General features: G+C 46.1%; 2 protein-coding genes across 7 annotated transcripts; one reads left to right on the forward strand and one right to left on the reverse strand.

Annotated features, from left to right (window-relative positions):
• Positions 1–89: 89 nt before the first annotated feature.
• On the reverse strand, positions 90–3,179 carry denr (density-regulated protein). 2 transcript variants are annotated; one of them, XM_084693994.1, is made up of 8 exons: positions 3,021–3,179; positions 2,110–2,228; positions 1,932–1,951; positions 1,738–1,822; positions 1,444–1,524; positions 970–1,086; positions 529–668; positions 90–412 (listed from the first exon to the last, which is right to left on the reverse strand). In XM_084693994.1, the coding sequence occupies exons 2-8, from the start codon at positions 2,216–2,218 to the stop codon at positions 368–370; spliced, it is 597 nt and encodes a 198-aa protein (XP_084550120.1). In that variant the 5' UTR covers positions 2,219–2,228; positions 3,021–3,179; the 3' UTR covers positions 90–367. The 2 variants fall into 2 exon arrangements, with proteins under 2 accessions (XP_084550120.1, XP_084550119.1); XM_084693993.1 differs by having other exon boundaries at positions 1,444–1,531; positions 1,736–1,822.
• A 279-nt stretch (positions 3,180–3,458) lies between these two features.
• Positions 3,459–11,087, forward strand: ccdc62 (coiled-coil domain containing 62). 5 transcript variants are annotated; one of them, XM_084693372.1, is made up of 14 exons: positions 3,483–3,742; positions 3,891–3,951; positions 4,103–4,143; positions 4,252–4,341; positions 5,009–5,198; positions 5,505–5,671; positions 5,892–5,993; positions 6,204–6,375; positions 6,691–6,792; positions 6,945–7,033; positions 7,541–7,626; positions 9,188–9,341; positions 9,604–9,822; positions 10,405–11,087. In XM_084693372.1, the coding sequence occupies exons 2-14, from the start codon at positions 3,915–3,917 to the stop codon at positions 10,549–10,551; spliced, it is 1,596 nt and encodes a 531-aa protein (XP_084549498.1). In that variant the 5' UTR covers positions 3,483–3,742; positions 3,891–3,914; the 3' UTR covers positions 10,552–11,087. The 5 variants fall into 5 exon arrangements, 4 of the variants coding, with proteins under 4 accessions (XP_084549501.1, XP_084549498.1, XP_084549499.1 ...); XM_084693373.1 differs by having other exon boundaries at positions 3,483–3,634; XM_084693374.1 differs by having other exon boundaries at positions 3,563–3,602.
• Positions 11,088–11,152: the final 65 nt, after the last annotated feature.

Genomic DNA, 11,152 nt, shown 5'->3' on the forward strand with positions numbered 1-11,152 from the left:
AGATATTATTAATTAAGTGTTGGAACAAGCATGCATCACGGCACAGAGACAAAACGGAAGACAGGTTAAGAAGGATCAGACACGGGCCCTTTGAGTGAACAGGTGAATGAGACCGAAATTTATTACCATACTACAGCTTGCTTGAGTGAAATGCGTTTGATAGGAATTCACATCATACCAGACCTTTGGCAACCAAGAGAGAAAGCAGCTATCAAGAACTGAAAATGCCAAAGGAGTGGCCAAGACCACAGTTTCTATACAGTAAATAAAATAGATATAAAACGACTTCTTTTAATGTTAATGTGTACATTTGGCCAGGTTGGTGTTATATTTCGCATCCGTTTCGGTCAAAGTGCACATTGGGTCTTTACTTCTTGACTTCTCCCAGGTCATCAATGCTTTCGTCATCCACCTACAAAATCATTTAACACCATTTTTTTCTTTTAAAAAGGCATATATGGTTTTTAATCAAGGCTAAGTGCAGAGAATTATGACATCAGATGTATGTTGACTTGACAAATGACTCACCTCAGGCCATTTCTCTTGAATGACATCGATAATGTCGTCTGTAAAATCTCCCTGAATGATGATTTCATCCTCCGCTGTCACTGAGGCACCACAAGAGAACTTTTGGGCAAAGAATCTCTGAGCCTCTTTAAGGTCAATGTCTACAGGATACACATACATACAAAAAAAATGGTAAACATTAGTTTCACGTGACATATCTAGCTTAAGCTTGAATTAAAACCATGTTGAATTAAAGTCAGATGGCTGAGCGGTTAGGGAATCGGGCTATTTATCAGAATGTTGCCAGTTCAATTCCCGGCCGTTACGTTGTGTCCTTGGCCAAGGCACTTCACCCTACTTGCCTCAGGGGGAATGTCCCTGTACTTACTGTAAGTCGCTCTGGATAAGAGCGTCTGCTAAATGACTCAATGTAAATGTAAGACAAAGACATGATGTACGTACCAAAGGTAGCCAGGCCACACACCCGTGTGACGTATTTCTTCTTTGCTCGTGGGATTTTCGCTATCGTCACCTTCTGGGGTACAGTCTTCTTCTTCTGTTTAATCTGACCTCTGCCACCTGGAGGGTAATAAAACCATGTCATGCCTTTTAATTATGACAAGCGTCTGGGGCAGTGTATTATTTTGAGCAGCAACAAACCCGAGTGCAACCGTGAGGCTTTTTTGAGTTGAATGAGCTTTTAGCGGCCTCAGATAACTAGGAGGCTAATGTGCTTTTGCGTCAGAAAATCAAAATCAGAAAGGGTTTTAATCGCCATGAAAGTTTGCACAGACAAGGAATTTATTTTGGCAGGAAGGTGCATTCATTCAACACATAGGAATATTAAAGATGTGGTCTAACTATACTAAAGGTACAAAGTCTAACTAGTACTAAGGGGATTTAGAATAAAAATATAAAATATAAACGTGAACCCACCTCTCTTCTGTTTCTTCTTCTCCTCCTCCTCACCTACAGGGGGAGCCTCTCCACTTCCTGGATCCGGCTTGGGAGCGTTTCCTGCCGGACCAGTAGGAGTAAAGAGGATGGGGTATTTAGTACGAGCTTATTCACCCGCGCAACGCCTCAGACAAACCACAGTGTTCTCGCTGAGATGTTTCCAAGTGGGTTGTTCGCCAACTTATTACATCTTGTAAAATGATTTCAAATGTAAGACCCACTGCAATCCTGCTAGCGCTTATTCAGGATGAGAGACTGATAAATGTAACTCACCAACGCTCATACGGGCAAACACATCTGGGAAATTCTTCTCCAGCCACTGCCTGCATTTGGCTGGCTCAGGCATATACTCACAATACTGTCAAAACAGAAACATCACACGCAACATCAGGTAATGTAATCAGGACATTGATAATTCCACTTACATAAGAATTTTAATCGAGTGAAGATGTAAATGAGTAGCATACCTCTGTTGGCAAGGAGCACACTGCAGACGAAAGAGAAACATATCATACTTCAAGCTTGGCCGAATGCAAACTAAACAGGCTACATTCACATGCTGTATGATATCTTCCAGCATAATTTGCAAGTCAATCATCACTGTTGAGTAGTTAGGACAGAGCCTGACCGAACATCATCACTCACCTCCACAGTAGAGGACTTTGAAGGGGTACTTGGCGTCAGAGTCGGCACACCCATGATGATCCCCTTTGTGATCTGCCAAACCTGAATCTGTATTTTCAGTAGTAGCCATCGTAGATTATCTGGGAGAAAATTGTTGCACGTTAGTAATTTCATGACGTTCTCTTAATGAAAAGCTGTGCAGAAGCAGTGGGAATAGGTGACTCATTCTAAAAGGTTTGAGGATTTGGATTGATAAATATAATCTATAGACACATTTAAACCCAGTGGCACCTACTCCAATAAAAAAAATGACCATGTCACTATAATGTAATGAACACCAACGTTTTCAAAATCTAAAATATTTCAAGGCTTCATTGCTACGCAGTGAGGTCAGTCTATTTTTTGGGGTGGACCTTGGATGAGCATGTCAATGTAGCTAGTCTAACTGTGTGGTACAAAATCATTCAATCATCAAGTAATGGCAGTACGTGAAACATTAACGATGCAAGTAGTCAAATAAAGGGGGATTAGGAAGAATAAACATGTTCTCACGGAATGATGCAAGAAAATGTAAGTGCAGCATTTCAGATCCCAAATATAGGGAGCCACATTGGTGTCTAACCTGTCAAGTATAACTACGTATAGCTAGCCGATATGTTAAGATACCTATGTGTTTAGTCTACCAAAACCACAGTACATACACAAGAAAAGTCAGGCTTGAATTGATTCATTAACTAGGTAGCAAAGTAAGGTGGCTAGCTCTCGCTAATAACGCCGATGCCGTAGGCTGGCTAGCAGCTGTGGTTAGCACCAGAAGCTATCTGGCTATTGGCTGGTACGAGTTTACTGTTATAGCTAGCTAGCAACACACACATCAAGCTGTCACTGTCTCCAAGTGTAAGAAGACAATGTAAGTTGCTAATGTAACATACCCCTTAAAACGACCTTAGTTGTGTTGACGGTTTAACAAAGCCGTACGCATTATTAGCTGAACTTGTAGTTAATGGCTCAAATGAAATAAGGCTAAGTTAGGACAGCTTGAGCACACCTCTGCTTCAGCCTGATTTGGCTTGGGGTCCTGTCAAAGAGAACCACCTTCGGTCCTATCCAAGAAACAATAGCTGTCTATTTGGTTGCCTGCACTGGGAATTTATTAATAAAACCATTATGTACGTGTATTTTCCAAATGTAGATTTTGTTTTGTCAAATAATAAAAGTTGTATTGTCCATCAAAGGGTTAATGCTGTCAAATATTTATTGTTATTATCTATTCATGTCAACGTTTCACAAAAGGCACTACTCCACACCTATGACACATATTGTGAATCTTTTAGTATACTGGGATCGTCCCGCGGTGCGCCAATTTGCCAGCACAGTCAAGGCATCGAAGTAGCGGGTCCGCGATCTCGCGTTCTTCGCCGTTTGTAGACTTCATCATTCCAAACGAACGTATCTAATGTTAGCTAACTGTGTACAATTTTAAACCAAGACTTAAGTGATTGTAGTCCAAGCAGGTTGTATATAAGTGTTAATAACAACTTCTGGGGTAATTTTGGTGACTCTAAAATTATTTTTAAGACAATTAGATGCAGCAGTAACTATTTAACTGCCTGGACAACAGTCGTTTCTTAGCTAGCCCATGACAGACTCGTCGGTACTGTATTCAGTCTAACTCATTTGCTTGGCTAGCTTGCTAGCTTGGCATTTGCTGTAATTACTAGCTTTCTATTTAAAATGTTATAAATAAATTAGCTACCTAGCTCGTCTTACAGGCTCGTCTCAAATGTTACTCAAATCCATAGACGACATGACTTGAATGAAATGAGATGGATAGAGGAACACTCAATCCAAATGGAAGCCATGGTAACTCATCATCGCAGAGCATTTATTTGCCCTCTGGTAACATACGGTCATTCCCCACAACTCACAGTAAAGATGGGCAAAGTGAAAGAGACCAGTCAGTTTGCTATCACTGAATTAAACAACTTAACACAATTTTTTATATGCATTTCAGTCACCCAATTTGATCCCTGGCACAGCACTCCTGTCAAAACGGTACGACTACTGGTAAAAGCATAGTGAAGTAAAGTTATTGTGTCCGTGGTTTTGAACAGCAAGGGACTTTTTACGATAGCCATCCATTAACCCATCATCTCATTTCAGAGTGAGATACAGGAGATGACAAGAAGGTTGACCAGAAGTTCCCCAGCCCAGTCGTCAAGAACACCTCACTTCATCCCACAAAACAGCCAGGTGAGGACACGAGAGCGTGTCTGTCCTAGTAAAGATCAGGTGACCTCAGAACCTTAGAAACTAGTTCCTGTTTTTTGTGAAGCCTGTGGAATAGGAGAGCTGTGGTTTTAACGCTTTAAACAATAAACCCCCTCATTCTAAGAGCCTGGTTGTATTATCACTGACTGAAGATCAGAGGCTCATAAAATGACAGATTATAAAGCTCTTGTTGGCCCTGTTTACACTTGTTTTTAAAATGTGTTTCGGCAATCCCAGCACAAGTGGGTCGGCTGCAACCCTTTACCAACCTTGTGGTGCAGGTTTTACAGCAGTGCCTTTATTGCATCACAATATGTTCATCATGTAAATAGAATGATTCTTGTACCTTTTTTTTTACCAAAGACATTTTGTTACCTTATCGAAATGTTTGCATCCACATCGTATCGTCATCATAATGTCATGACAATATCATGTTTCACTGTACTGAGTGGTTGATAGAAGGTAATCATCTTTCCTTTCTTCCTTTCTTTATTAAATATCCCCATCTGACTCAAGAACAGTCGTTTGTAACTGGGGGGGGGGGGGGGGCATATTCTACGACTGACATTCCTTGGTGTGTGTTTCATTGATCTTCCAGTAGGAGCTGATATGTGTTCCTATCTAAATTGTGTTTCTATCTCTATTTAAGACCTTGAGTGAGATGGAGAGCGCCACCATCCTGAAGCAGCGCAGAGAGCTTCAGCTCCTCATAGCTGAGCTCAAAGACCGCGACCAGGAGCTCAACACCATGGCTGCTGCCCACCATAAGCAGCTCCTGGCCTGGGAACAGGACCGCCAGAGAGTCCTCACCCTGGAGCAGAGGAACGCTCGGCTGGAGGGTGAGAGACGGCAGGCAGCGAAGAGCGCAGCTCGCAAACAAACGGCCTAGAGCAGGGCTCTCCAATCCTGGTCCTCGAGGGCCGCTGTCCTGCATGTTTCAGATGTTTCCCTGTTCCTTCCCTCCTTCCCTTCCTCCCTGTTCATTTGAATCAGGTGTGCTGGAGCAGGGAGACCCTTTAAAACATGCAGGACAGCGGCCCTCGAGGACCAGGATTGGAGAGCCCTGGTCTAGAGTGTGTGTTGGTGTTTCGTGGGCCCTGCTGCTTGTGTGAACCGTGCCGTGCGCTCGCTCCCTTGCGTTTCAGATGAGCTGCAGAAGCGTAACGAGGTGATCAGGGCCGTGACTAAGCATGCTCACGTCGTGGAGGCGAGGGAGAAGGAGGGCCGCCGGGAGCTGAACTCCACCCAGCAACAGCTGCACGAGATGGGGAAGAAACAGCAGCACTCCAGCCAACAGTATTACGACCTGGAGGTAGAGACTCAAAGCCATAAAGTGACACACATAAAAAAGTGATATATATATATATATATATACACATTTGTCCAAACTTTTGACTGGTACTGTATATATATATAAAAACACACAGGACAGGGCCATCCACGAGGACCAGGGTTGAGAGCCACAGGGTTGAAGCGTATTTTGCGTGGCTGGGTCCAGTCAGGATCTGTGTTGTTTTTGTCGCCCCCTGCAGGAGAGGATCAAGAGCCTGAACTCCACTGTGATGTCTCTGTCTGCACAGGTGGGCGCTCTGCAGGTGAGGGAGGAGGAGCTCAGCGCCATGCTCAAGCTCAAGGTACACCTGGATGCAATCTGGTTTGGTTTGACACTTTTTATACTCGTATTTCTTACCCCTGTTATCGCACCCAAGTTGCACATCGTGTCATGGGTGGTATTTCTGTGTGCTAACTCGCGGGTACCTAAACTCAAACTTAACCGTGAGTTTTTTACGCGTACGTACACTTGTGCGAAGAATGTGAATCACGAGATCCTCTCATCCAATCAGGATAAGGACGTGACAGAAGCCACCAATCACATCGTGGATCTGTCGGGGCGTCAGAAGGATCTGGAAACGTCTCTGAAGGAGAGCGGCTTCAGAGAGAGCCGGCTGCTGAGGGAGGCGGAGGAGAACAAGAGACGCTACAGGGAGGCCAGGCACGCCAACACACGCCTTAAAGGTCTGATGGCTGAGTTGTTGGGAATTGGACTATTAATCAGAAGGTTGCAGGTTCGATATCTGTCTGGGCCAAAATGACGTTGTGTCCTTGGGCAAGGCACTTCACCCTACTTGCCTCGGGGGGAATGTCCCTGTACTTACTGCAAGTCGCTCTAGATAAAAGTGTCTGCTAAATGACTAAATGTAAAATGTAAGGTAAAGGTACAAGCCCTGGAACACATGCTGGCGAGGAACACCGTGCCCTCCGCAGGGACACGAGGTTTGTTCCCCTTCACGTTGGTGTTCCAGGCTGAGCAGGTGTGTTGTGTTCATGCAGAGGAGCTTCAGGAGCAGGTGAGGGAGGGGAGTGCCCAGAGAGAGGAACTCATCCGCTTGAAACAGGAGGGCCAGCTCCTACGCAGGGAACTGGCCTTGTCAGGTAATGACAGGATCAAAGCAAGACTGGATGATATCCGCAATGTAATACTGTTTACTAGTATCCAAACACCCCGTCTAGTGAAATTCACACACACACACACACACACACACAATGGCCTGTTCCTTTTGAACACTTTGACCTGTTCCTCTCAGGTGAGGGAGAGGGCTGGAAGGATGAGCTGCTGGGATTGGCTCGCTCCAAACAGGAGCGCACTGATTCAGAGCTCCACTGCCTGCGCCAGGTTTGTCAGCTGTTTCCTGTCACCTGTTTCCTGTCACCTATTTTCTGTCAATTGTTTCCTGTCACCTGTTTCCTGTCAGCTGTTTTCTGTCAATTGTTTCCTGTCACCTGTTTCCTGTCAGCTGTTTCCTGTCACCTGGATTGAAAGAGAACAAGTGGCTCTGTCCAACAAACTTTGGAACCTTCCGATATTCCTAGCTTTTTCATTTAAGTCGTCAGACAATTACCCCAAACTAGGGTTGTATCAGCTGTGGAATACCACACACCAGTGACACTACTGACTCAATTAAATACAACCTCCCTGTCACTGTTTACCCAGAATGCTCTGGGTGGGGTTTAACCATGCCATTCTGGTTCTGCAGCATGTCTGTGGGACTTCTGGAATTCTCTCCTCTATGTGTCTAATCTGTGAATCAGCTGTTGTGCAGTTTGGGTGTGAACATGGGTCTGACATTTACATAACAATACAACAATTGTGTGTGTGTGTGTGTGTGTTTGTGTGATCCAGTTGTGTGAGAATCAACAGAACGACCTGCAGCTTCTGCAGCTGAACCTAGAGAGCGCGCGTGAGGCCTTGAAACAACACGATGGAAGGTGAGCTGCTGTGTTTATGTGTGTGTGTGTGTGTTTGTGTGTGAGAGAGAGTGAGAATGAAAGAAGGCGAGAGAGGGAGGTAGAGAGAAAGAAAGAGAGAGAGAGAGTTTTCAGTTTCCTGTAAGTTGTGCTCTGAGACACTGGTGTTGTGTCTCCACGGCTGTAGCGGTAGGCCAGTGTTGGAGACTGAGGCCAGTCAGGGGACAGAGAGAGGATTGACCGTACTCAGACAAACCTTGAGCAGGAGCACATACCACCAGCCACGCCACCAAACCCTCCCTCTCCCAGGAGCCAAGAAGCCTTCTGGGTCGACCTCTGACCTCACTGACGCCACCATGGACACCTGTGACCTCGCTGCGAAACCCATCGACGCCGCGGAGGCAGTCAGTAGGCCAAGCGAGCACTGTAAGCCACCTATCAGGAGGCAGTCAGTAGGCCAAGCGAGCACTGTAAGCCACCTATCAGGAGGCAGTCAGTAGGCCAAGCGAGCACTGTAAGCCACCTATCAGGAGGCAGTCAGTAGGCCAAGCGAGCACTGTAAGCCACCTATCAGGAGGCAGTCAGTAGGCCAAGCGAGCACTGTAAGCCACCTATCAGGAGGCAGTCAGTAGGCCAAGCGAGCACTGTAAGCCACCTATCAGAAGGCAGTCAGTAGGTCACTACAGACCCGGGTTCAACACCCCGTCCTGCTGTCGTCGTCTGGAAGACCAAGAGAAGGAAAGGAAAGACAGCGTGGAAACTCGGAGCTTAGCAACTACAAGTGGCTCGCGGGGGGAAACCTGCGGGCCAGGCCTTGAGAGAATGCTTCTCCTCAGTGTCAGGAACTACAAGTATGGCTTCTTCGAGACCAGTGCAACTCCCTGACCCCGTGACCCCCTGCTGCATAGCTGGATCGTCCCCGTCTGCTAGGAGGTGTGCGCTAAGCCATGTTAGCTTTAGCGACTGTGTGGACGATATCCGAGTCGCCGGGGACGACGGTGGAAATGTAAGTCCCACGAGTGTCACTGCCGGACGAACTAGCGATGGCGGCCGGATCTCAAACGACAGCCGCCCTAGAACAGGGATGAAGAACCAGGAGGGAGAAGCCCAGGGCTCGACCACAACCTCCCTGGCAGGGCCGACTGAGCCCCAGGGTCGGGCGGAGCCTAGCTGTGGAGGGACCGGAGGCAGAAGAGAGGCAGACCCCACCGACGGTGAGCTATCTGAGGCAGAGGCTGCCTCGAAGGCGGAGGCAGAGATGGATCTCATAGGTTTCTTTAACGGAGGAGAAGATACAGAGGACTCGTCCCTTCACCTGCTGGACTTCGGTCCACTGGTCTAGCAGGACTCCTGGTAGGGTAGAAATCTCACCGAAAACAAAATCAAGAAGTTGCTAGCAGCTCACTGTAAAGTCCCTAGATAACATGATGACATCATATATTTTTTGTCGCTAAGGAAGGCGAAAAGTCGCTAAATCTAGCGAACATAGTCGCTCAATTAGCCACGGTTTCAGGGCCACAGGGGTGTGAAAGGACTTCTATAGGAAACAGCATGACCTCAAGTCTGTCTCTCTCTCTCTCAGCCAGGAGGACGTCACCTGCAACTTCCTGGATGACCTCTCCCCCTCATCGCGGACCAGGAGGAATTTTGGTCCAGCGATTGGCTCTCCTGCAACCACCAATCAGAGAGCTGCTGTCAATGGCAACCAGAAAACCCTCCCAACATCTCCGGTGGCTGTAAGAGAAAAGTCTTTGTTTTCATTAAACTGGTTACCACATTCCACGAGTCAGAGTCTGTCAGATGTTTTGATTTGTGTCCATGACGGGTTCACTTTGACTCCTCTCTGCTCCATTCCAACAAATACAAACCATTTCCAATTCCCGTTTTGATTAAGTTGCGTGTAAACCTTGCTTGAGGTTTGCTGTACGGAGGTTACCACATTTACACAGGCCCGGACACAGGATACTGGTGTGAGGTTCTTCTTCCTGTTCCTGTCAGGATGTCAGTTGCTGCTCCACCAATCGGCTGCAGCGTCTGCTGGCCGAATCGAGGGAGATGGTGTCCAGTCTGGAACGCTCCGCCCTGCAGACCACTAGCCCCTCCCACAACTGTGATGCTGTCCTCGGGTCCACCGCCGGTCAGCTGAGCGGCTCCAGTGACTCCTCCCACCACGTGAGCCAGAACTCCCCCTATCAACCGCCCTCGCAGGCACACAAGGTTCGCACTTGTTAACGGCTATAGTGTCTCTTAAGAATCCTCTCCACTCTCTCCTCTCTTATTCTATTGTCCCTCTCTCTCTCTCCTCTCTCTGTCTCTCTCTCTCTCTCTTTCTCTCTCTCTCTCTCTCTCTCTCTCTCTCTCTCTCTCTCTCTCTCTCTCTCTCTCTCTCTCTCTCTCTCTCTCTCTCTCTCTCTCTCTCTCTCTCTCTCTCTCTCTCTCTTTCTCTCTCTCTCTCTCTCTCTCTCTCTCTCTCTCTCTCTCTCTCTCTCTCTTCTCTCTCTCTCTCTCTCTCTCTCTCTCTCTCTCTCTCTCTCTCTCTCTCTCTCTCTCTCTCTCTCTCTCTCTCTCTCTCTTTCTCTCTCTCTCTCTCTCCCTCTCTCCTCTCTCTCTCTCTCTTTCTCTCTCTCTTTCTCTCTCTCTCTCTCTCTCTCTCTCTCTCTCTGTCTTTCTTTCTTTCTCTCTCTCTGTGTCTCTCTCTCTCTCTCTCCTCTTTCTTTCTGTGTGTTGTCACTGACAAATGGGATGTAGTCCAGTCATCTCTTTGAGTGCGTAAAGACACGTCTTTTGTTTTGATACTAGGAGAGTGGAACTCCGCCCAGGGCCGTTCAGCGCCTCAACAGAACCCAGGAGCATTGTGGGCTAGCAGGAAGCCAGGAGGGAGGGGTCAGAGGTGAAGCCTCCTCCAAGCCAATCAGAACCAGAGACTCAGTCCTGCCGAGCCAATGAATGACTACAATTGTATCTCAGGGAACCAAAAAATGACTTTTATATCTTTAAAAAAATAAGTTATTATTAAAAACTTGTTTTTACACATTGAAAGTGTTTTAACTTTGTAATATTTTAGTATACCAAAGTATTATCAAGCATATGTGGTGTCTGAAGTGTATGTACTGTATAGCACAAAGGTTTATTTACTGCCAAATGTTTCTGAGGAAACAAAGTTGGTCATTCTTGATCCAAAGCTATTTTAAAGGTTGTTTTCTTTTTTGTCTCTAGCCAATCTGTCTAACCAGTCGGACAGGGCTACTGAGCAGGGCTTACTTAACATTCCAGTTTCAATGTCTTCTAAACCTGATGGGTGACTTACTCAGGGGACTATTAACTTGGGTATAGAAACTGGATTTAAATGAGACCTGAACTGTACTCTGTCAGCGTTAGCATATTATTTTGTGTCATTAATGTTTATATTTTCTAAGTATTTTTAAAAGAGAAAAATGTCATATGTTTTTCTATTCAGGAATTAAACCACGTTGTTCATAAAATGTTTCATTTTAATATTTTCCAATCCATAACCAAAAGAACACCCTATCCGTATGTTTACTCAGAG

The sequence above is a fragment of the Hypomesus nipponensis genome, chromosome 27 (genome assembly GCF_054491055.1).
Source record: "Hypomesus nipponensis isolate SF chromosome 27, ASM5449105v1, whole genome shotgun sequence".
NCBI classification, from domain to species: Eukaryota; Metazoa; Chordata; class Actinopteri; order Osmeriformes; family Osmeridae; genus Hypomesus; species Hypomesus nipponensis.

What these genes read in the sequence shown, in the direction of transcription:
- denr (XM_084693993.1), bottom strand. Translation starts at nt 2,218, where the DNA reads ATGGCTACTACTGAAAATACAGATTCAGGTTTGGCAGATCACAAAGGG. An exon ending in TGTGCTCCTTGCCAACAGAG is followed by an intron (nt 1,823 to 1,931) that starts GTATGCTACTCA and finishes CTGTTTTGACAG; the next exon opens with TATTGTGAGTATATGCCTGA. An exon ending in GAAGAAGAAACAGAAGAGAG is followed by an intron (nt 1,087 to 1,443) that starts GTGGGTTCACGT and finishes ATTACCCTCCAG; the next exon opens with GTGGCAGAGGTCAGATTAAA.
- ccdc62 (XM_084693372.1), top strand. Translation starts at nt 3,915, where the DNA reads ATGGATAGAGGAACACTCAATCCAAATGGAAGCCATG. An exon ending in TCATCCCACAAAACAGCCAG is followed by an intron (nt 4,342 to 5,008) that starts GTGAGGACACGA and finishes TCTCTATTTAAG; the next exon opens with ACCTTGAGTGAGATGGAGAG. An exon ending in CGCCCTCGCAGGCACACAAG is followed by an intron (nt 9,823 to 10,404) that starts GTTCGCACTTGT and finishes TTTTGATACTAG; the next exon opens with GAGAGTGGAACTCCGCCCAG.